We start from the raw sequence: 25,683 nt of genomic DNA, 5'->3' as shown, positions 1-25,683 counted from the left end.
TTTGAACAAAATAAAATAAAAATACAATAGAATTTAGGAAATCTTAAGATGTGGTTTTCTATGTCAATTTGCAGCCCATAGGGATCTTATGTGTAGTTTAGTGGCCCCTCTTTCTAGTTGAGTTTGACACCACTAAACTAAAGTCATAGCAATGTAAATAGAGAGAATAAGGTATATGAGAGACCTTGGAAATTTTTTGACAACTGATTAGAGATGTGGGGTGAGTGAGAGTGAGGAGTCAAAGACAGGACAGAGGTTGTGAGCCTGGGAAGGTGGCATACTTGACAGAAAGAAGCAAGTTCCAAAGAGTGAAGGGTTAAGTTGTGGGAATGAGGGAGTTGGTGGGTGACAAGTCCTGTTTTGGACATGTTGACTTTAAGCTACCTAGGGGGCATCTAGTTTGATATGTCCAAGGTTAGTTGATAATGAGGAACTAGAGGAAAATTGTTCTTTTGGGGAAATGTATGATCTTCTCAGGGCCCTTTTTAGCAGCCTCAATAACAATGTAAAAGCTTTCTCAGCCTACAAAGCACTAGGAATTGCATTCTCCTATGTCCTGTTAATAATATGGATAATGGCCATGGGCATTAGTAGCTTAAAAAGTTCATTTATAGTGTTATGTCTTTTTTTTTAATTATTCCTACCTTCCCCAAGATGGGGACTAATTTCTTTCAACCTCTGGACTCTGATTGTTCTCATGACTCTCCTAGAATACAATTTAAGAAGTCACTTTGGTATTGGAACCATCCTATTTGGGGAGTTTGTCTCTAAATAGTGACCAGATAATTTCTTGGTCAGTGAGAGTGTTAGGCACATGATATGATACCTCTGCATATATATGTTTATGACACATGCCCATTTAGGCTTCTGTACAAGGTTTATAAGCAAATCTTTTGCTTCTTTTAAAAATCTATTATTTAAATTATTTAGCATTTATTCTCTCCCCTTCTCATCCTCCCCTACAACTAAAAAAAGAAAAAAAAACCTTTGTAACAAGTAAGCATTATCAAGGTAAACAGATTCCCACACTGGCTGTGTCTAAAAATGTGTGTCTCATTCTGCATATTTAGTTTATCACCTTTTTGTCAGGATGTGAGGAGCAGGCAGCATCATCAATTCTCTTGAATAATTGCATTGATAAGAGTTCTTTAATTCTTCAGAGTTATTCATTTTTATTTATAGCGACTCTCTTTGTGGTGGTAAGGAATTGGAAACCAAGGGAGGCAGGTTGTCAGTCCTTTGCTTCTTGCCATGTTCTTGGTGTGGGCCATAGGAGGGGACTACATTTAGGCTTTCTGTGATCCAGTGCAAGATATAGGGGAAAAATGCAGTGAATAAGGGATAGACCCCAACAGAGATTGCCTAGCCAGACCTGCTAGAGAGGAGGTTGGCAAGACAAATCTCTCGTTCATCTCAACTCCTGCATATTAAGGGCAAAGGAGATCTTGGTGTCATCCTTTGCCCCTGCCCTGAAGGTTGGAAAACATTTCCTAGAGGTGATGAGTTAGACTGGGAGCCACAGGACGTTCCCATGGCTGTACATTGTCCCCATCTGAAGTGATCTAGTTACATTGCAGCTTCATTTACCCTAGGATTTATTTTCTCTCTTGTAGTGATCTCCCAACTGTCCTGGGCTGTTTATCTGTCCACTCAGAGGCATTTCTGTTATCAATAACCAATGACTCTCTTATTCCTGGCTCTGTTTCATTCCTAGTGAGTACCAGAAATTCATAATGAGAGCTGCATATTCTTCATCAAACAGTAGATTCCTAGACTCCTTGAATATCCAAGCCTGTAGGACCTTCTAGATGGTCCAACCTACTTATCTTATAAATGAGAAACCTGAGGCCTAGAATGGAGAAGTGACTTGTTCAAAGTCATACAAGTGGTAAATGTCAGCACAGGAGATGGAATGCAAGTCTGCTGATTCTTGAGTCCAGTGCTCTCTCAAAAGCACCCTGCTTCCTTCTTCCCAGCTGGTTCCATATCTCAAATCTCTGTTCTAGAAATCTCAGCTTTTGCCCAATCACATTGCTTCTATTTAGTTAGATCTGACATGTTCTAATGATGCCATAGAACTAGATAAAGGCGGTTCTTTGCTCCCTCCCTCCCTCCCTTCCTTCCTCCCTTCCTTCCTTCCTTCCTTCCTTCCTTCCTTCCTTCCTTCCTTCCTTCCCTTAAAAGGTTGCAATGCTTTTTACTTGAATTGGTTTGATTAGTAAAAAAACAAAACAAAACAAAAATAAAATAGTGTTTAGTTAGCTTCTCTTTTTTCCTTTGTTTTAGTGAACACTTTACAAAATGTACTGTCGGTGGGGCTATATTAAATGTTTTCCCTTTTCTTTCTCTCTGTTGTGTAGTTCATATATCTCCAGGGCTTTCTTTTATCTTCAGTGCAAAATCCGCCCCTATGAAATAGGAGGTCACAGCCAGCCTTCTGACTCTCACCCCCATCAATCTTGCCCTTCATTCCAACCACAAGGCCAGGTTGCTCCCCAGTGTCTGATGGTAGCTTTGCCCCAGCCAAGTTTTGTCCTACTGTGGTCAGAGGGGGTGATAAGTGAACTGGGGATTGGGCAACATCAGCCAGAGAAGAAAAGAGAAGAGAAGAGAGGGAGAGAGAGAGAGAGAGAGAGAGAGAGAGAGAGAGAGAGAGAGAGAGCGCACACTTCTCTAGGTCACCTAGAAACACTGCTGCTCACCTCTCACTTCTCCATCACTAATGTGGCAGGGTGGTAGGTGTATTTATGAATCTCTACTGCCCTTGAAACTCAAGGTTTGGTTCTCAGACCCCAGCTTCACATTCTCAGCAGTTAGCCTGAAGCTGCAGAAGAAAACTGGCATTATTACTACCCTCACTACTCTCCTTTTGCTTGCCTCTCCCCAGGCTGTTTGCTCAAACACCAAATTCCAACCTCCTCCCAGCTTATCTTGTGGTGACACCTGGGCTCCAGGGCATACAATGTCTGTCTGTTTCTCCCTCTCCAACACCCCTAGGTTCAGCTGGTGGTAATTTCCATAGCATAGCCCCTCCAAATTCCAGAGCAGTGAGAAGAGGATAACAGGATAATGAAGGAAGCCCCCTTTCCATGGACTCAATGTGATTTCAGGGCACTTTCGAGGAAAGGATTTGGGGGTGGGGAGTAGAGGAATTGGTGAACTATGTGATATAACTAAAGATGTGAGCCTAGATAAGGCAGGTGGCTGTTTTGTAATAGATACTGGACTAAGAGTCAGGAAGATCTGGAATGAATCCAGGTCCTGGGCACTTAGGTGACCCTAGGTAAACCTCTCAGCCTCAGATTTCTCATATATATAATAACGGGACTCATAGTAGGTATTGTAAGTGTAAACAGAGTGGGCTTTTTTGTTGTTTTTTCCTGGAGTTCAGTTTCCTAGGCTCAGGCTAAATTGTAAACATCTGAAGGATTAATCTCCTTTGAACCCTGATAGTTCACAATTGTGCTGAGTCAAGTAGGATTCCTACCTTCTGCCTCTGAGCCAATCAGGGGCCAAGTCTTTGTCATATATTCTGGAAATTTGGTATTTTGCTTTGGGGGTTTGCTTATGAGAAGGACCTTTTGATTCCCTGGACAGGACTCTGAGTGGCCAGTTTGTTAAGAGTCCCCTGAGTACTCAGAGTTTTGTGTTGCCCAATCTGGTGGTGTATGTAGGTGGTTGTATTACTTTGTTCAAACAGTAGGAGCCCTGTCTGCTGAATTTCTGTGCTATTTTCTCTGCTTGTGTTTTCTATTTCTCTGTACTTAAAATAAGACTGTTGACACCTTTAAAAGTTGTTTTTCCTTTAGCAAAGCAGATCAAAGAACCTGTGCTAGCAGGCCATCCTGGGTATGCTAGGGTGCTAGCTAGCTAATACACGTATGCCACTTACCTTGAATGGTAGTTGTTGTAAGGCTTATAGAGGATCTTACTCCATGTTGTGAGATAACACCTGTAGAACATTTTCAATTTGTAAAGCACTGCTGTATATAATTGTTAGTTGCTATTGTTAATGAAGATGGTAATGGCGATGGTGGATGGTGGTGATGATGTAAATGTAAGGGGACATGGCAGAATTCAGAGTTCAGTCTTCTTTTCTCCATCCTGTTCTAAAGAAGTGAAAGCTTCCCTTGGGACATTGGCTTTAATGCAGATCAAGTAGCCCTTTCATTACAGATGGGGATGGCTGGGCAGAAAAGTAAAAGGGAAGGGCAATAGGCTTCCATGAAATTCTAGCCAGAGTCTAATCATAAACTTCTGGCAGGTTCTCAGTTCCTTACATGACTGGGCCATAGTCTTATAAGCAGACCTGTCCTGGTCTCTTCATTTAGCTCCTAAATAAAGAAGCTGAGAATTTTATGGCTGGAAGGAACTCCTGAAATGACTTATTTTAGGTCTTGCTTCGGGCTGGATGTATGTAAAGCATGAGAAGGAAATATATTTACACCATTCAAGGCTTTAATGACTTTGGGGTATTGCCCTGTTGACTAAGTCTTCCCCTATTTAATTACATTTTTAGTTCCCCCAAATTATTTCTGGGGCCTTATTGTTGCAAAAATGTCAATAGCCTTGGACCTCATCTTGGAGATGTCTTCTCTGCCTGAGTCATAAATTTTATATGTAGAATAGTCTTCTCTTAGAACTAAATTTAATATCTTTTTATAAATTTAATTTTTAAAAATTTATTTTATTTTTAATTTAGGGAACAAAACAAGCATTTCCATAACACAGTGCAATAGATTTAAACTCTTGCCACAGTGTAAATCAAATTACTTGTCATTGTCTCCTGCTTGTACTACTGCAACAGCCTCCTAATTGATCTTTTTGCCTCCAGTTTCATTCATCTCCAATCCGTCTTTTACATAACTGCTAAATTAATAGTCTTAAAGATATGGCTAACCATGTCTCTCTTCTACTCAAGGAGCATCTGTTGTTTCTTATAGCCACTAGGATAAAATTGTGAATTCCTCTGTTTGGCATCAAAATCCCTTCACAGACTGGCTCTGGTATATCTTTCTAGATTGATTTCACATAATTCATAGGACAAAAAACCCCTCAGGCTCATAGCTTTAGATGGGAACTTAGACATTGGACCTTACAGTTAAACCATTTTCTAGTTTAGGAACTGGGGACCAAAAAGTTTTAATGACTTAGATCACCCTGGTATTAAGTGGCTCATATATTCCATATTCTAGCCAGACTAACTTATTGCTGTTCCTTAAATATGGTGCTCCAACATCTGCCTCCATGCCCTTGAGTAGGCTGTGCTCCCAATGCATGCAAGGCTCTTCCTCTTCCCCTATGACTTTAGGAATTCCTGGCAGTTTCCATCTCTTACAAAAAAACCTTTCCTGATTTACCTAAATGTCCTCAAGATTCCTTTGCATTTACTTGACTAGGAACACATTATTTCTTCCTAAAAAATATAAACTACTTGAGGGCAGGCATTATTTTTTTTTTTGACTTTGTATTGTCAGTGTCTCGCATAGTACCTGGACCATATTAAGGACTTGATAAATTATGGCTGAATTTTTAAATTGAATTGAAATAGAAAATAGATATAAAATGGATGAAATATTATGTATTAGTCAATACCTCATTAACATGGACCAATTGGAAAGGCCGTTCTGATTTAAAGAACTCATGCACACACATGCACACATACATATACATATATATGTATTTGAAATTTCAAGTATGTATAGTAACACATTACCAAGTCAAATTCTTGCTAGATCTGTATTATGTGAACCAATGAGGACTATTTACTATTCATATTTTAATTTGTATAGATAAATGGTTACTGTTATACACTCACGGTTTGTTCTCTTGAGTATGTTAAACATTCCCCCTGCAACCTTCTTTACATTATTAATTTGCTTATGGAGCCCTTTTTTTTTCTGAACAGTACAGAATTTAACTTCAACCCATTCACATTGAATTATCACACATTTTTAAACAGTGGAGCCTGAAATAATAGCATTCTATCGTGCCTGAAAGTAGTTATTAGGGCAGGGTATCAAAGACGATGAGAGCCAAGCCGTGTGCCATTTAGCCATGGGCAGATGTAATTATTTTTATCTCAACCAATTATTGGAGAAGTAATGTGCTTAACCTGGGATGGAGAGTTTTAGAAAAAAAAGTTGTAGTCTCTGGCCTCTCTATGACTCCTTATTTTATCAGAGGTTACCTGGCTGCATGTCTTCCCCTGTGGAAAGGACAAGTAATAGAGATCATTCAGCAGTAACTCTAAACTGTGCTATATATGCCAGATAATGCTCCCTCTGACAATTTGACATCCTTTGTCAGTTTCCAGGTCATGGGATAGTATTTCTGTCCTAATGGTTTTGAATAGATATTGCCAGGAAGATTTCCCTGCCAAGACCTAGTGAACTGACACCTGGGTGTTTCTCTTCATTTATCTGCCATTAAGAGGAAACAAACATTCAGAATAGCAACAAGCTCCCGATTGTGTTCAGCCAGTCAGATTACTAATGGGAACTGATCTGGAGAAAAGACCTAGCTCTCAGATTGAATTAGGGAGAGTGTGAGCCAAAACAGGGAGAGACAAACAGCTGGTAGATGCTTCTTTGGGAATGTCTTAGAGTTTTAGTTACTGGGAGAAAGCTCTGTAACATTTCATTTAGCCATTTTTTGATGATCTCAGTTCATGGGAACATTCTTTGTGTTTGTTAAGGGCTTAGTCTCTTTCTGGTGCTCCTAGCAGAGAATATGAGAATCTCAAAGCTCAGAACATATTGGGGTGACAAGTATTCTTTCTCAAATCTTTCAAACTCATAGAATGTGATCAACATTTTTTTCTTAAAAGTAAATATTATCAATGCCTTTTGCTTTCTACAGTCATTTTGAAATCTCTTCACCTCTAGCATTTCTTACAATAAAGAAAAATCAGTTAAACAAGCAAACAAAAAAAGTGATATAGTGACATTATTTGAGAGTGTATGCCACAACTCTATCGCTGTGTTCCCCACCTCTTTGCCAAGAAGAGGTAGTTATATTTCATTTTTTCTTCTCTATGGCAAAGATTAGACTGACACTTTTCCAGTACTACTTTAACTATAATATAAAGCCAAAGATCTATTTATCAGACCATCTGTCTTTGATATGTGCACTAAACCGAAGAATGCTACAAATTTTGTCACAAGCAAGGGAGCAGATGGTACATTACAAATTCCTCATTATTGTCTTGCCTGGGATTTGTCACATTTCATTCTATTTGGAGGATGTATCCACGGCATAGGGAGAACATCCCTGGGAGCAGTTTGTATTTCTCCATCCCTTTTCCACCGCCCATTTTCCCCTTATTTCTTCCCTGGATTGATAACTACTAGAATGCCTAGGTTGAATACCCAGCTGGCTTCCTGCCTAAGGGAATGATAGCAGTGAAACTCCTGAAGTTACAAGCAATGCTACTTGGGTAGCTGTCTTTAACGAGCCTATTATAACAATCTTACTTTTCCTTCTTTGCAGAAGCAAATCCAGAGAAATTCAACAGTCGCTTTAGAAATAAAATGTTTTATGCAGGGGTGAGTATGGACCTTTCTTCTTCTTACATTATTTCCCTACTTAAAGTTATTTTAGCTTCAGTAACAAAATGCTTCTCACGCCATGGAGGAAGTTCTATTCCTGTGGCTGATCAAACATATCAGAGAAGAGAAGTAGAGATAAAGGGGAACACTGTCCCTAGGAGACAGAGTACATTGAGTACAAAGATTCAAGGATTCAGTAAAGTTATGTAAATTAGAGATCCCATAGCTTGGCTGGGAAAAAAATCGCTGCCATTATTAAGGTGTATATATATATATACACACACACACACACACACACACACACACACATATACATACATACATGCAACATAAACCTACCTACAATACAAAAATATATATACACACATATACTTCAGTACTTTAGGAATTCTTAATTTCTTTGTTGAGTAATCACTTCTACAACATTTGATCATTTAGTGATGAATTCTTTAGAATGATCCTCTTCATATGTAGCTATGTTGGTTCTGGACAATGAACATATGATGTTTTCCAGACATTTATCTTTATTACTGTCTTTCCATATTTCCTGGCATATCCCATCCTCCACTCCTCCCAGAGAACCACTACTTATAGCAAAGAAAAAAAAAGTGCAACATAACTAACCAACATTGTTCTACATTATAGGCAATGTGCTACATCCATAGTTCTCCATCTTTGCAAAGGAGTGGAAGGAAATGCTTTCTCATACCTCATTGTTGGGGGTGGTATTGTGTGTAGAGTGCTAGAGTTTGAAGTTATGAACACCTGAATTTGAATCCTCCCACAGAAATTTACTAGCTGTGTGACCCTGAGCAAGTCATTTAACTTCCCTCCATCTCAGTTTCCTCATCTGTAAAATAGGGATAATAGCATTTCCTTCCCAGTGTTGTCATCAGGACCAAATCAAGTGAGGTTCAAATTTACTGATATGTGACCATGGTAAAAATCATTTATGCTCTGTAAGGCTCAGTTTCCTTTTCCATAAGATGAGGATGATAATAGCATTGGAAAGCTTAAGTGTTATCCAAATGTCAGCTGTTATCCTTATCCTTAGTTCCCCCCTAAATGCTAGACTAATGAGAGCCAAGCCTCCAGTACACTGACAATATCAACGGCAGACATTTAGATCCACACTGACTGCATCTGCCATGAAAAAGTACAGGCAAGAACGCTGCATGATTAAAGGGTGTGGAGGCGTTGCTGTCTGTGCTGGCAAAAGTGGCCTCAACAAGAAATCTGAGTTCCTTCAGTATATCAAAGTGAATCTTTTTGGTTTGGGAATAAAGGGCTGGGGAATACATCCTTAGTTAGGTAGGTGGAGACAGGACTAGTCCTATTTGTTGTTGTTTTTTCTACTTTTTTTTTCCTTCTTTTAAGTTTTAAAGTCTTTGAAAGCCCTATGTTGGCTTTGGAATAGCTTCAGAGAAGAGAGGAGATGAGGAGGGATCTGAGAGACTGAATGGGTGGCGTGAAGCAGTAGATGGGGACATGGCTGGGAGGGAAGGGGGGAGATTTAAGTAAAGGCTGAACTAATATAATCTTCTGTTAGCTCAGGAATCTGTCCATAGGCTTTCTGAATAAAATGTTCTTGGGATGGATTAACTGATTAGTCAGTCTTATGTGCTGAAATGGGGATATCACAGTTGAGTCAGGAATAAATGGGATCTTCAGAGTCTTATATGGAGTTATATGTATGCTTAAAGATTCCTGGGTTCCCCTCCCCCCAAGAGATATTCTGAGGGCGGAGGAAGATGGAAGGGAAATGGGAAATAATGCAGAATTATATATTTGGGAGCCTGGAATTTAAACTTACATCACTAGATAGAAAAATTGGGAGTGATAGTGACAAAATAATTATTATTTTCCCAACAACAGAGAGGTGAGAAGGCCAGGGAGCAAAAAAAAAAAAGAAAAAGAAAAAAGAAAAAATATTACGTAAGTGAATTTTGGAGTAAATCCTTGAAATTTGCAAAATATGGATGTCTGTTCACTTCCTTAACTGTCTTTAGTCCTAATAAGAGGAAAACTTAGTAACTTGACCCTAGCTAGTGCCATTCATGTGTATTTCTTATAATCCCAAAGAGAAATGTACCCACTTAAAGCTAATAAGCAGCTTCACACAAGTATTACAGAGGATGACTTCATATTTAGTGAATACTAAAAGAAATGTGAGATGAATATCAAGTCATGGAGCTGGAGACAGTGTTAGTGATTTACTTAGTGACCCACAGATACACATATATTTAATTTGTATATAATATATGTGTGTGTGTATGTATGTATATATTTTTTCTTTTGACTTTTCTTTCTTTGTGGTACAGGCAGCCTTTTCTGACTTCCTGCAGAGAAGCTCCAGGGATTTATCCAAACATGTCAAGGTTGTGGTAAGTACAGAACATGGGGAACAGTTCCTTCTGACTGTAAGAATGGGTGCATTTTGTAAAGTGAAATATTAACTCCACTCATGTATGTAGAATTAGACTCTATGAATACTAGTGCTAGAAGGGAATTGAGGAGTTAATCTAGTCCATCCCTATCATGTTACAGATACAGATAATAGCTAATGTTTATATGGTACTTACTATGTGCTAGGCACTATTCAAAGCTCTTTACAATCATTCTCATTTGAGCCTTACAACAACCCTTTGATTATCATCCCCATTTTACAGATGAGGAAACTGAGGCAAACAGGCATTAAGTGACTTGCTCAAGATTGTACAGTAAATGTCTGAGGCTGGATTTGAACTTCCTGATTCCAAGCCCAGTGTTTGCAGAAGCAAGCACCCCAGCATCCCCACAGTGGCTGCCAAAACAGGTTCTTAGATTTGCTTTTCTAAAGGAAAGGAACTCAAAATGGATTGATTAACAAGCTTACTTTAATCAATCAAACATATATCGTTTATCTAGTTCAGGGGGAAAAGGTCAGCACCCCAAACTTCAGAGTATACAGACAGAAGTTACAAGATCAAGCAGACAGGCTTCCAAATTGTTCAACCATTACATCCATACCAAATCACAGTTACCAGAGAGGGAAGCATCAACATCTGGGTTTTTCAAAGCTGGGGGGGCTCTCAACGGCTGCCCAAAGTCTCATCTGGTCAAATCACACAACACTTCTCAAAGTGAGCCCCAAAACAAACCCTCACATCAAGGTTTTATATAGCATTCTCCTGGATCAGAGAATGTAACAACCCTCTTGACCCACTGCCCAATCACAAAGCACCAAGGTGTGGGCAATCCTGAAAAACAAGCCTCCCACCGCAGTTTCCAGGTACACTTAACCCAGGGGCAGGGAAGATCTTAAAAATTTACATTGCTACAACAGTGCTCCATCCACTGTACCTCCTACCTGCCATAAAGAAACCCAGGATCAGAAAGGTGACTTAGGCAGATCACTTAAACTCTCAGGGCCACAGTATCCTCATCTATAAAATGAGGGAGCTGAACAAGGTAATCACTGAGGTGCCCTCTAGTACTCTTGTGATTCTGTAAAGCAACTTGTCCAAGGTTACACCATTAGTTAGTGATGAAGGTTTCACATCTGGTTATTTGATCAGGAACCTTCAATAATGCCTTTTATGCATCTTCAGGATGACTAAGTGACAGTGGATGGTTCTCAAAGGTTATACCTATGAAATGCAAAGTCTGGCAGGTCTTCTCAAGTTGTAAAGATTTCAGGTATGAATCTCTGAATTTATCTGGGGGGAGAATTATTGTCTGATGATCAGCTCAGAGAGGTCATGTAATGCCATGCGCAAACAGCTTTCCAGAAGAATGCTACTGTGAACAACTTTTAAGATTCTGATTACACAGTACAGTGAACACTTTATTTACTCCATAACAAATCAAAGCAAAACATTCACAGAAAATCAAGGTACAGCATTCACAATATTACAACTTTTCAAAGAAAATAACAATATGGTGTTCACAACAGCTTATCACCATAATGGCCACATAGTTTTCACCAAAGTGTTCACAATATTTAGAACAAAGAACAATCATCTCAAAGTACAATAGTCAAAGTCAAAGTCTTCCACTCATGGGGCTCTCTAGGTTAGTCATTTATTCAGCAATCAATTACTAAGTATCATTAATCACTAAGTAACAATCATTAGAGAATACACAAACCCTCCACACCTAAGCCACTAGTAAACTACAATTTCATCATTACTCAGTACCCATGGAGAAGTCTTTTCATCTTGACTTGGGGCCGTTTCTCAGATTCCCTGGATCCCCTTCAGTGGTCCCAGATTCTACCTGGATTCACTAGACTGTCACCTGGGTTCAACAGCTGACAGCTCCCAGTTCCTTGTCCAACTCTCTGGGTAGGTCCTGCTCCACACTGAAGTTCTCAGGGTCCAGTCCATCTCAAATACTTCACAATTTCTGTCCCCCAGGAATTCAAGGCTCAACCAAGCCACAAACTGACAACTTGCATCCTGGTCATGCTTCCTCAGTCTTCTGCAGCTTGTTCAAAAAATCAGAATCACCTTATCCAGCCTGGGGGTGGGGGGGAGGAGGCTCCTGGGTTCCTGGGATCATAGGCTCCTGGACTTCTGGTCTCCTGGACTCCTGGGCTTCTGGGCTCCTGGACTCCTGGATTCCTGGGCTCTTGTTCAGAAGAAGCTCCAACATCACAAGTTCTCAGGAAATTCTGACATAGATCTCCATCCTCTCTTCTGTTGCTACTCTGCTTCCAGATGCTGGTCCCAAGAAATTCTGACTGTGTCTCTCTGGGGATTTTCTTATATACACAGCATTAGCTACTTCCTATTTCAGCCAACCCCTTCCTGTTATGTCAGGAACAGGGGTTCATACCTTCTGTTTCTTTCACAGAGGTTTGATTAGTTACTAAGTGCTAAGTACCTGCTACTTGCCAATACAAAAAAGGGTCTTCAAATTACCATGACAGTCCATTCACTGTCTTGTCAACAGCACGGTGAACTTTTCATCCATAGCATTGGTCAAAGAGCATCTACTACTGTAAGTGATTGAAAAGGAACACCTTTCATGATGAAATGACCAATCCTTGACTTTCTCAATTATCTTGTTATAGTTGTAACTATTCAAAAGAAAAAAATTTGCATAATAAACCAGGTGAAGCTTCTTTTACATATCTTAGAAAGGCAAAGTTCCACTTCCCAAAGTCCTGCCATCCCAAATAGAATGCACATGTATTTTTTCATGCTAATTCTCTACTTGATGATAATATGATAACATCCTACTGTATCATGGCAAGCTTCTTCTTAAGCTAGGCTTTTTTGCTTCTTGCTTTCATCGATCTAGGACATCCATCTTTTCACAGTGTAATTTAAGATTCAGATTTCCTTGATTAACTATAGAATTTGTATTTTGGCTCTCTTCATATTGCCCTTCCTCTTCTTAGATATTTAAAGGGGATTTTTTGAAAGTTGTATTGCTGCTTTTTGTACTTTATACCACAGCCACTAAGTAATATACAATCCTCCCCCATAGGACACTTTTTTTTTTTAACAACAGTAACAAAATGAAGCCAAGCAAAGTAACAGTAACCGTGTCTGACAGAACATAAAATATTCTGCACCCATAGCCTTCCACCTCAGCACAGAAAGGAGGAAAGTGTTTCATCATTTCTCCTCTGGAGCCAATATTGGTCATTGTATTTAATCAGAGTTAAGATGACTTTGTGTGTGTATGTGTGTGCGTTAAATTCAATTGTATTTATGTATGTTGTTCTCTTGGTTCTCCTTCACTCTTCTTTAGTTCATACATGTCTTCTCATGTTTGTCTGAGTTCCTTACATTCTTAATTTCTTATAGATCAATAAATAACGTTCCATTAACATTAAGTGTTACACATCTTCTTTTTGTCCCATTCAGGGCTTGTCCTCTACCTTCTAAGGGACTCTCAAAATTCACATTTTTTTTTGGCATTTAGATAAATTAAAAAAGTGACACACTTCTTTTCTGCCTTTTTTTCTATGTTTCTTTCTTTATCTCATTTACTGATTTATACATATATCCCAGAAACTAAGGATAAAATAATATTTCATTCATTTTCCACAATTATAACCTGATAGGAAAACCAGAGACTAAGGAAAGGTAATCATATAAATTTTATAGGGCTGATGTAGAAGTTCCTTATATTAATGTATCCATAATGTATTTGACATTTGATGCAAGTTGGGAAGAGAAGCAAGAGGGAGGGAGGAAAACTGCAAAGACAAATTAAAGTTTTTGATTAGTTAGCAGCAATCAGAGAAGGATGTTCTTATTAGAGGAGGTAAAAAATCTACTAGATGAAAAAAGATTTGCTGTCCCAAATTGGCTTAGTGTTGTCGAGCTCTAAATTTCTGTATGCATATGGACAAGGAATTTTTATTCTAAATTAAGAAATGTGGAATGAATTATGAAGGACTAATCAAGGCCTGATGATAAAATTAAGGTAGGATTGGACAATAGCTAAATACTATCAAATTACCTTTATATTTGGTGGCTTAAAAATTATATTGTTTTCTACATGTGTTATTTAATTCTACTCTTTCATGTTTAATTACAGTATAGAGGTAGCATGTTGTTAGTGAATAGAGAGTTAGCCTTGGAGTTAGGAAGAATTGTATTCAAGTTGTGCCTTTGACACATACTATCTTATTAACCATGGATGGGTCAGTTAATATATCAGTACTTCAAGCAGCTCTGTAAGACTATACATTGCAGATAAGGAGGATGAGGAAGATAGCTGGAGTCCAGTTGTCATTGTCTGGAAATATCTACTATTTAATGTCATCCCTTCCCCTCCGCCTTAGTCTTATATAATGCCCTCAGTGAGAAGAGTGAACAGACATAGTGATTGTATGTGGAGCATACATGCATCGGGAAAATCTGTGGCCAGGACACAGAGAGGGATGGGTGCACATTTAGTCAACATATGGAAAGCTTGGTGGCTACTGTTACCTCTGATTCTGTAGAGTTGCCAGTGTCTTCTGGCGATCTCCCAGAATTATTGTCTGCTGGATTTGTTTCCTGCTGAGTATCACAGTTATGCTTCTGCCTGTCAAGCACTGTGCTCTCCATTCTAACTGGTCTTCAGTTACCTTCACTGCCATCATCCACTGGAGATGTTGTAGTTTGTAACCATCTCTTCTGCAGAGAAAGGCTACAGCTATTTCATCCCGCTCTTTCACCTTCACATAAGATTCAGCTATAGTTTTCAGTTTAGGTGCTATTCTTGGGGCCACCTACTACTCTGGTCACCATCTACTAAGGCATACTGTAGTTAGTAAATCTTACACTGAAAGGTGAGAACTATACCTCTATCAGCCTGTGTTTATGAAGCACTAACCCTCAGCCAGGCTGCACCAGAAGGGAGTAGAAGCCCAGACCAAGGCTGTCTATTCTTTGAACTTCTCTAATATTCTTCTGTATTATCTCCTCTGACTTCTTCAGTTCAACTCTTATTTGACTTATGGTCAGAAACTCTCTAAGTTTTTATCTCTTATCACATGTCCCTGACTGGGTAAACTATTCCAAGGACTCTACTTCCTTAAACAGAAAAGGAATGAAACTGTGATGAGGAACGGTTTTTAAACTTCTGCCACCTTGCTTCTTTGTTCTGTGAAAATGGAAAGGATTGAGCTAGTGTAGTGGCAAGCACCCCAAGCACGTCCTCAGGGTTTGCTGCCCATACAGGTTCTTGGATCTGCTTTGTTAAAGGAAAGCAACTCAAAATGGGTTAACAAGCTTACTTTAATCAGTCAGACATATATCGTTTACCTTGTTCAGGGGAAAAGGTCAGCACCCCGAACTTCAAAGTATACAGGCAGAATTATCAAGACAGAAACAGATCAAGTAGACAGCTTTCCAAACTGTCCAGCCATTACATATTACATCCATACTCAATCAACATCTGGGTTTTTCAAAGGGGGGGGGGGGGGGCCTGGGCAACGGCTTCCCAGAATACAGATCAAATCACAGAACACTTCTCAAAGTGAGCCCCCAAAACAAAGCCTCACATCAGGGCTTATATAGCCTTCTCCTGGCTCAGAGAATGTAACAACCTTCTTGACTCACTGGCCAATCAAGAAGTATCTACTGAAAAACAAGCCTCCCACCCCAGGCTTCAGGTGCACTTTAGCCTAGGGGCAGGTAAGATCTTCCAAATTTACATTCCCATTACAGCTAGTTGGAGAAGACTTGAAGAGCTAAGGACATTTGTACAATTTGCCTCTCAGAATCCATCAGATCCTGGTGTTACTACATAAAGCTTCTCAGATATAATATATTCATGACTTAAGTCTACTGTTTAAATTCTGTAGCTATACAGATGCATAACTGTGTCCTGTAGATAGCTTACTGTAACCACAAATTCAATTCTTTTGAATGGTGAAAGCTTCTTGGAAACCGAATAGCAAAGCAAAACATAAAATATGAGAACAACTGATTGTAGTAGTAGGAGATATGAAGTATACCTAATGGAAAGAAACCTGATTTTGGAATCAGAAGACCCAAGTTTAAGTCCAACCTGTAACTCTTTATTAGCTAAACTTCAGTTTTCCCATCAGTAAAACAGGGATTATAATATTTACCCTACCAGTTTTACAGGATTGTTATAAGGAAAACACTTTTTAAACTGCAAAGTGCTACATAAATGTAAGTTTTTTTTAAAATAACTATAATCATCTTTATGAGAACAATAACAACAACTAATGGTGATGATGTAGTAGAATTTCTGGTTATTTTTGGCATTTAAAAAATCAATATTTTTACTTTTAATTCAGCTAGAACCATAGCACATATTCACTAGAATAGGTACTATTCTTGTTCCTCAAGGACAAGGTCACAAAGAAGGGCACAGGGTAGCATATATTTTTAACTTCAATATTTAGGCTATTTCAAAACCCTTCCTTCATTGTTTTGGTTGTTGCAGTGTGATGGAACAGACCTCACCCCAAAGATTCAGGAGCTGAAGTTCCAATGTATAGTGTTTTTAAATATACCCAGGTAAGTATGGACTGTTTTTGTTGTGAAGTACACTGTGTTTTATTTTCAAACAGGAGAAATCAGGGGACTCAGTAATATTTTATATTAGTTTAGTACCTGATAGTTTTTTTAAAGCATCTGAACATTTATTATGTCACTTTAGTTTCAGTAGTAATCCTTGGGGATAGCTGGGGCGTGAGTTATCCTTTTTGCCAGGTACAATAATTGAAGTACAGAGAAGTTCAATTATCATCTTAATATCATGACATGCATTTGTAGCAGAAATAATATGAGAAGCCAAATCTGCTTTTTTACTTCCCTACTAGACACTGTTTTCTAGAACCAAATGTTCTCTATCATTCTTGGTAGAAATGTACAAAAAGGCAATGATATATTTATTTCATTTCCTAAAGCCCTGATTTAGCTTTAATTGCACAGTTCACAACAACAACTTAGAGCCCTCACGTCTAATTGCAAAATAAAAAAAAAAAGATCTTTATTACAAATGAACCTCATTTTTGTCATTCTGCTCCTGCCCCTGTAATAACAGAGCTGTTTAGATTGAAATCATAATGGTATCTTAAAACCTGTTTAATTGGTACCATGGAAAGAGTGCTGGGTTTGGAGTCAGTAAATGTAGGTTCAAATTCTGGTTCTACTTTTTTACTACCTGTGTGACTTTAGGTATGTTAGTTAACCTTCCTGGTCCTTAATTACTCATTTGTAAGACAAGGAGGTTGACTAGATGGCCACTAAGGTCCCTTCCAGTGCTAAATCTAAGGTCTTACATTGGCAGTTTTCTTAACCAGTTTTTATGCATGATAATAGTTTGCCTGTCTGGCATAACTGCTCCCTCCTGAAAATGAAGATGACCTCCTTTAACATGAGTTTGGGAGAATAAATTTCAATAGTATATTCTAAGACAATGTAGCACCAGGCCACATAATTTAGTTTAAAAATGCCTTTTTGCATTCACAGCCTTTTCAACTTAATTTGTTCGGTTTGACTTCCCATTCTTATTTGTGGCCCCTTTACAGAATCATAGGACCACATTTCAGAGTTGGAAACTGCCCTGAAGTCCAAGAGCACCTTTACTTTTATAAATGGCTATATTAGATCATCTATTACTTGTTTCTTTGTTTTAAGTGAAAGTAGGGTTGGGAAACCATGTCAACAATTTTCCATTTCCACCAATGGCACCAGGATGGTCTAGGTTTGGATTTTCAACCCCATCATATGGATTCCCTGACCAATTTTCATTGTTGTTATTTTGGGATTTTTTAAAAATTATTTTTTGTGGGAATTGTAGGGGAAAGGGATTAGACAATCTTTTTTTCCTCAGTGAGTGTTGAAACACATTTGTATCTCCTGAAGACTTCAGAGGAGCTAATTAAGAACCAAAGCTTGAGTACCCACAAAGTAGGACAAGAAAACTATTAAAGGCTAGACCTCTAGTTTTTGAACCTAAAATTTCAAAAAGGAGCATAGTATCATATATGTTAATTGCAAATTAAATAAATCCATATCCAAACTCCTTTTTTTTTGTCTAGGCAACTTAGGCAGTGTTTAATTGAAGTGTATGTTGCATAGAAACAGTATTTAGAGAACCTATGAGATCTCTCTTGGATTTCTTTTGTGGGGGGGCGACTAGGTGGCGCAGTGAGTAAAGCACTGACCCTAGAGTCAGGAGGACCTGAGTTCGGTTTTGGCCTCAGACACTTAGCACCCACAAAAAAACTAGCTGTGGGCAAGTTACTTAACCCCAATTGCCCTCCAAAAGGCAAAGAAAAAAAGTTTGTGGATTTCTTTTGTGGGTACTTAGGCTTAGAATTCTCATTTCTGCCATTAGCCTAGGGAGTCAGAGACATAGGTATATGAAAAGATTGCTTAGGTTCTTCTGCATTTTATTCCCTCTTATTCTGTTTCTCTCTTTTCTTTTCTTGCTTCTGTTCCTTTTCTTCTCTTTATTCTGTTCCTCTTCCCCTGTATGTGTTCATTATCTTGGTAGTCTTCAGTGCACAAGAATTTATTAAGTACCTACTCTTAAAGAATAAATGCTTCTCATAGTGCTATCCTTCATCTTAACTTTATATTTTCACTAGCATATACACATTTCCCTGCTCTAAAGAAAAATGCCATTCTGACTCCATCCTGAGTCCTACCAATGTTACAGTACACATAGATAGCTGTAGGTGAGTCACAGAATGAAGAACTTGGTCAACAATGAATTGGCTCTTAGAGGATAAGGTTATGTCCGGTTTTCTCAGTCAGATTTTTAAAAATAAATTCCTGCTGAGAATATTTACCTCCCACTCCACCCCCAAACCCTCAGGGAATGAACACTAGACCAGAAGGAGATGATGCTCTTGCTATTTTTTTTGGTTTTCATGGTGCTATTATATCAAGTTCCCATAATTTCCATTCTTACCCTGCAGGTACTGTGCAGGCACAATGCCTTGGGGAAATCCAGGAGATCACCTGGATTTTGAACCTCAGCGCCATGATGATGGCTATATTGAGGTCATTGGATTCACCATGGCTTCTTTGGTAAGTATTAAGACTATTTAATGGATATGAAATAAAATTTTGATATTTAAATTATAATATATACATATCATAATGCTTTTAGTATAATTTTATTTCTATTCAGATACATAGTTAAGAATACCACATACATTATTCAGTATAAAACTTAGGAAGTTGAGGAGGAAAAACCATATATCTTAGTTTGAAAAAAAATCCCAATATTCTTTCATGAAATTCACAATCTAGTGAGGGTTACTAACTAACTTTCCTTATAAATTTCATGCAAAAAGTAAATGTTCCTCCTCCCTCCCTAGCTGAATGCCATTTAAAGTTAACAATAGATTCATCACAGTACTTTCCATAAGGGAACTATTGGCATTTCACATTCTTATCCATTAAAGGGTACCAAGATGACTTGAGTGATTTAAGTAAAAAGTAGCTGGTTATTAACACTCACAATTCTTTGGGCATTAAGTATTGGCACTTTCCATCTTTCTCTTCTTTCCTGAAGAAAACAAGGTAGAAAATCTTATTAATTCAGGCAGTACTAATTTGGAATTCATGTTAATTTGGATTGAGGAGAAGTTTATCTAAGGGGGTGAGATGCTTGTTGTTAAACAAATGGACTATTTAATCAACTTAAAATATGTTTTTCCAAGAAATCAGTTTGATATGAGAGCATATAATTGCTGACATGACCATTAAAGTACTTCAGATCAGAATTCTACTTGGTAATACTTTATTGGCCTTTTGTTTCTATTACTGTGCACATAAGTAATAAAGCCAAATTTCATATTTAAAAAGCAAAGAAAATATCCAGCGAATACATTGCTAATTCCAATTGAGCTTTTCAACTGAACACACAGACCATCTGTTAAGTGCCCATTAAATACAGGAATCTGGGTATATAAAGTCAAGAACAAAGGAACTCCTGTACTCACAGAGCTTACATTGTACTGATAGCATACAACTTGTATCAAATAAAATAAATACAAGGTATTTTGAGGAGGAAGAGAACACTAACAATGGAGGACACCAGGAAAGCTTAGGAGGTGGGACCTGCGCAGAGAAGGGAGTACTTTTCAGGTGTGGGGAGCAACCTGTGTGAAGACATGGTGATGGGAAATAGAATTGTGAATTTGAGGAACAACCAGTAGCTCAGTTTGCATAGAATATAGAATGTTTAAAAGGAGGTAAATGATTGAAACAACTCAAAAAGGATAAAAAATATCAACCAAATCTGGAAAGGAATACTAAAGCCAGATTTTGGAGGATCTTAAATGCTAGGCTAAGGAATTTACATTTTATCCTAAAGGGAATCATTGGTCAGGAAATGACCAGAGCTAATTTTGGCAGCCACATGGAAGAATTAATGATAAGGTATGAGATAAGAGGCTGAAAGCCTGCTAGGAAGGTTTTTTTTTTTTTTAATAATACAGACAAGAAGTAAAGAGAACTTGAGCATAGTGGAAAGGGACAGAATTGAGAAATATTATGAAGGTCAAATTAGCAATATTTGACAGTTAATTGAATATTGTGGAAGATGAAGAGGAAAGCATTAAGGATGATGATGGCACAGAGGCTTTGAATCAGGGTGCCTAGAAGGGTAATGCCCTCTTTAGAAAATGGGCAGTTTGGAGAGGGGATGGGTTTAAGGGGAAAGTCAATGGGTTCTCTTTTGGTCACACTGAGTTTGACATGATGATGGTACTTTTAGGCAGAAATGTCCAGCACCATATGGCACTGGAATTCAGTTAAAAATAACACTTCAGGGGCGGCCAGGTAACACAGCGAGTAAGAGCACCAGCTCCAGTGTCGGGATGACCTGGGGATCAAATCTGGGCTCAGATACTCAGCACCACACCCAGAAATAACTGGCCATGTAACCTTGAGCAAGTTACTTAACCCCGATTGCTTAAAAAAAAAATAACACTTAAGCACTAGTTATGGAGTTTTGAGAGTGAACAGCATGGAGATGATAATGAATAATGATCCAGTAAATTAGTTTCAAAAAGAGACAGGCAGAATTCCAGGTTAAAGCAACGTAATAGAAACCGATGGAGGAGAGAACATCTACAGAAGGGAATCTTACCCTTCTTTATGTCATGGATGTCATTGATATTCTGGTGAAGTTTATCAGCCCCTTATCACAATAATGGTGGTAAATATTTAGAATAAAATTCAAAGGAAGCCAATTATATAGAAATTCAGTGGTCAAAGTGTTTAAAAAAAAATTCAGGGACTCCAGGTTAAGAACCCCTGATCTGGGAGGAAGCAATGATAGACAATGTCAGAAGCTGCAGAGGCATTAAAAAGAATGAGAGAAAAGAGGAAAAAAAAGGTCATTGAATTTAGACTGCTGTTAATCTTAGAGGGAGTGGATTGGTGGACTCAAAAGCCATTAGCAAATGAAGATGAATTTTTCTAGGAATTCTGCTGTGAAAATGAAAAGAGATATTGGACAATAAGTTAAGAGGATCATGAGGTCAAACAGATTCTTTTTTTTTTTTTTAAGAAGGTGGGTTATTTGGGAATGTTTGTCTTTTTAGTACTGCCTCTTCTCCCCACCCCACACTGTTCCCAACCCTACTATTAGATAAAAAGTTATGTTTTGGAGTTTATAATTATTCCAAGAATTTGTAAAACAAGAATATCACAGAATAAGGGACATGTTTCTCTTACTCCCACCTCCCTCCACCACTTCAACTAGATCATAAACTCATTTTGAGAGCAGAGGCCAAATTTTACTCCTCTTTCGGTATTTTTTGAAGTTTTGATCATGCCTGCTTTATGACATAGTTCAGAGCACTTTGGTACACTGGAGAGAGTACTAAATCCAGAGTTGTGAGACCTGAATTCTAGTCTTCACTATGTTATGTGACCATAGATTATCATTTAATTTATTGGACACTTCCCCTTCTCCCTGCCCAGTATTACCACCTGTCAAGTGAGAGGTTAGGAATCCAAAGACAAAGAATGAACTAATCCCTACTCTCAAGGGGTAAATGCCCCTCCAAGGGCTACTTCTTATATTTCCCCTCTGTCATCACTAGTCAAAATGATTTCTTAGTGTCCTTGCAGCTCTAGGATTTCATAACTGTGTGGTTGTGTGATTCTAAGGTCCTCAGGCTAAACTTAGCTCTAAGATTCCTTCTTTCTCTTCAAGGTGACTTAGAGAAAAACTACTTTTGGTTGAAAGAGTGTTTAAGAATTAACAAAGTGTGAAATTCGTTTAGGGCAAGTACAGCGGAGTGTAAACAAGCTATCACAAAACAGGCTTAGGAAACATATATTCAGCACCAAATGTAGCATTCAACTTAGTAGCACAAGCACAGTAATAGAATGACCCATAGAATACTGACATGTGGGAGTTGTGAATTTACCCTTTTATTAAAGTTAGCACTGACTTGACCCTCACTAGGTTCTTGTGTCTATTCCAGCTATTCTAAGAGAATGAGGAGACCTTGGAGAGAATCTTGATGAGAGAGAGAAAAAAATATGCACAGAAAAACACCCCACAACCCTAGTTTAGTAAAGTTTACTTATTTATGAGATAGTTTAACAGGATGAGTTTTTTGGGGAAAGAATATATACATATATACACGTCTATACATACGTGTATACATCTATACATATGAAAAGTTTTTCTTTTCTTAAAGGCAGAAGGATACATTGATAATAATTTTCATGAGATATAACATGAAACAATTAATTCCAATTTGTTGAAGGATTTATTTGCAAAGAGAGGAGTTAAACTAGTTCTTGCAAAAGTTCTTGTGAAAAGGGGAGTAAACATTGGCATAGGTAGTTTAGGAAAATTTCGAAATCTCCATACCTAAATATTGGAATATTGGCTCATTCTCTTCTGGAAACAGACAAACTGACAAGATGAAATCTTGAGATTCTTACCAACCTGGTGTTTTTATATACAATCTCAGTTTCTATTATCTTTAATATGGGGAGAGGGAGAGGGATCATAATGCCTTCCAAGCACTTCATACATTTTAGGTGATTTTATTATTACTTCCTGAAACTTTTTTCCTCTACCCCTAATTCCCTTCATCAGAAGAGGAGATATATCAGCAAATATGAGTTGGTGAAGAGGAAATTCAAAGTTTAAATGATAGCAATCATTTTTTCCGACTTGCCTATTATGAATAATGAAATGCATGCAAAATAGCCAGCATCTAATGCTCTGGTTTCAGCTCAAATTCTGATGACTCAGGATTTGCTTTCAAGCTTTAAAAACCTACCTCTAAAATAACAAAGTTAAAAATATGGCTTATGTTGTACAGTTAAGTATAACCTATCATGTGTAAGTATAATCTTTCATATTTCTATATACTCAGACCAGATGTGTGTCACATCCCATTAGTTATATAATGTCCTCATATTTTTCTTCCCTTCATTCAGGCTGAAAGAACCTTCCTAACCTCAATCCCTCCTTTCTCTGAGTTTCTTAAAAATTATTAGATGCTCTGGAAATTTCAAATGCTTTTTTGAGATGGCAACATTTATTTTAAAACTTAAACATCTGTTGATAATATTTAAGAGCAGTATACTAATACATGCTTTTGCTTTAAAAATAGCTGCTGTGCAATTTCCTTCTTTCCCCACCAAACATACCTAGTAGTTGAATACCCTTCATAAATGAATTTATTTAATAGTAATTCAGTATGGAAATGGAAAAGGCTTAAAATAAGTAAAAATATGGATCTAGAATACCAAAGGTGCTTTGTACTTTCCCTACTGACTAAAGCAAAGGACAAAGACCAGGACAATCCAGGATTGTTCCTTATGAGATAGTTTAAAAGCACTAGTCTTTTGGGGAAAGAATATTCCTTTTCAAATAATTGCTTACAATCCAGAATTTTCAAAGGAGACATCCCCAGTTTTTTTTCTAATTGAAATGAATTCCTTATAAATTAAGATTATCCTTGTTGAATGTTTATTCACCTGGTTAACTTTCTATTACACCCATAATCAGATAATCAGACCCTAAGATCTGCATTTTTTCTGGCCGGAATTCACTTCTCTGATGTCCATCTCTGTAGCCAAGAGGTCTCTTTCTTTGTTGATATGATTTGAAACTTTTTTGAGACAGAAAGCTCAGCATGAGATTCAGCCTAAGGATTTGATTTCTTGCCATTTCTCCTTCCCCACCCTCCTGCTGCTATTTTCCAGCAACAAAATCAAAGATTTTTCTTCTGTTTTATGAAAATTGTAAGGAAAATGCTCACTTTTTAGGCTTTTTGAAATTCTAACGTGTGCTTAGGTCTTTATGTATTTGTGAATTAGTTTTAAGAGGAAGGCTGTAAAATGGGGAAAGAATAAAATTGAAGACATCATGAGACTGAAATTTTCCACTTGCAGAAGATAAGCCGTTTAGATGTAAGTCTCCTCAGCAGTAGTAATTATGCTAATGTACAATAGCTGTTTCATGGGTATATGTCCTGGAAGAGTTAGCCCAGTTTTCTTAAGCACAATAGAAAAAAATGTCAAATATATGCTTACACATTGGAAGATGGCGGGGGGCGGGGGGGAAGGAAAGTGGGTCAGAAAGCACTTTCTGGTAGTTTTGCATGCCTGTCCCCCTTGGGGGTCTCGTGCATTTCCTTTCCCCTCACCCACCCCCAACATTTTCCTGGAGGTATTATAGTGGTCCCTAAACTCACTGTGACTTTCTTCTGCTTAATTCTCCATTATTTGCAGGCTCACAAGGTCAGAATTTAAAACTGCAATTGATCTTAGAGATCATTTAGTAATCTCTCCATTTTATGTATAAATAACCTAAAGCCTAAGCACATTAAATAATTTGCCCAAGTTCACTGACGTGGTAAGTAGCAGAGTCAGAATATGAATCCTGTCTTCTGACTCCAAATAGGCTATATGAGGAAGGAGAAAATGTGCTAAAGACAAACCAGGAAATCTACTGGTTGGGCAAGCCTAAATATAGAGGAAATCTTTCTCAATCAATCAGTTAGTATTTATTAAGCATCTATCACTGGCCAAGCACTGGGCTAAGTACTGGGGAATATAAAGAAAAAAAGGCAGGCCTTGCTCACAGGGAACTAAAAGTCTAGTGGGAGAAGACAATGCAACCATGATCAAACAGGGTACAGACAGGATCATTTGGGGAGTGTCTCAGAGGGAAGACATTGAGATTAAGGAGGCCTGAGTTTCTTGCAGAAGATCAGACTTTACAGCTAAGACCTGGAGGAAGGTAGAGAAGCAAAGAGGTGGTGATAAAGAGGAAAGTTCCCAGTGTGAGGGGCAGACAGTGAAAATGTTCATAGTCAGGAGATGGATTGTCATATGTGAGAAATAGCAAGGAGGCCAGTGTCACTGGGTCACAAAGTGGAGAGAAGGAAGGTGTAAGTAAATGTGCAGAAGGAAACAACATTTTGAAAGCACTGAGAGGCCCTTTATGACCTAATCTCAGGCAGTTAAAGGTGCCAAGGGCTGTCTGTCTGTATGTCTGTCTCTCTCCCTCTCATCTATCTGTCTATCCATCTACATACCCATTTACCTGTCCATCTACCTATCCATCCATCTATCATGTGTCTGTCATCTATCTATCATCTACCTATTATCCATCTATCAATCTATCTATCTATCTATCTATCTATCTATCTATCTATCTATCTATC

The 25,683-nt window shown here is 38.1% G+C and overlaps 1 protein-coding gene across 3 annotated transcripts in view; it reads left to right on the top strand.

Moving 5' to 3' along the window:
- Positions 1 to 25,683, top strand: part of DGKI (diacylglycerol kinase iota) — a 586,838-nt gene that overhangs the window by 339,575 nt on the left and 221,580 nt on the right. For all 3 annotated transcript variants that reach the window (XM_069087305.1, XM_069087306.1, XM_069087304.1), the window contains exons 16-19: positions 7,492 to 7,547; positions 9,872 to 9,934; positions 16,455 to 16,528; positions 18,943 to 19,054. In XM_069087305.1, coding sequence (XP_068943406.1) covers positions 7,492 to 7,547; positions 9,872 to 9,934; positions 16,455 to 16,528; positions 18,943 to 19,054 — 305 coding nt within the window. The remainder of the gene's footprint in view (positions 1 to 7,491; positions 7,548 to 9,871; positions 9,935 to 16,454; positions 16,529 to 18,942; positions 19,055 to 25,683) is intronic.

This window comes from Petaurus breviceps, unplaced genomic scaffold (assembly GCF_028583685.1).
Source record: "Petaurus breviceps papuanus isolate PSGF00001 unplaced genomic scaffold, PetGlider_PUasm1.0 181, whole genome shotgun sequence".
NCBI lineage: Eukaryota > Metazoa > Chordata > Mammalia > Diprotodontia > Petauridae > Petaurus > Petaurus breviceps.
Note: the sequence above shows the minus strand (reverse complement) of the source record. Positions and strands in the feature narration are given on the sequence as shown.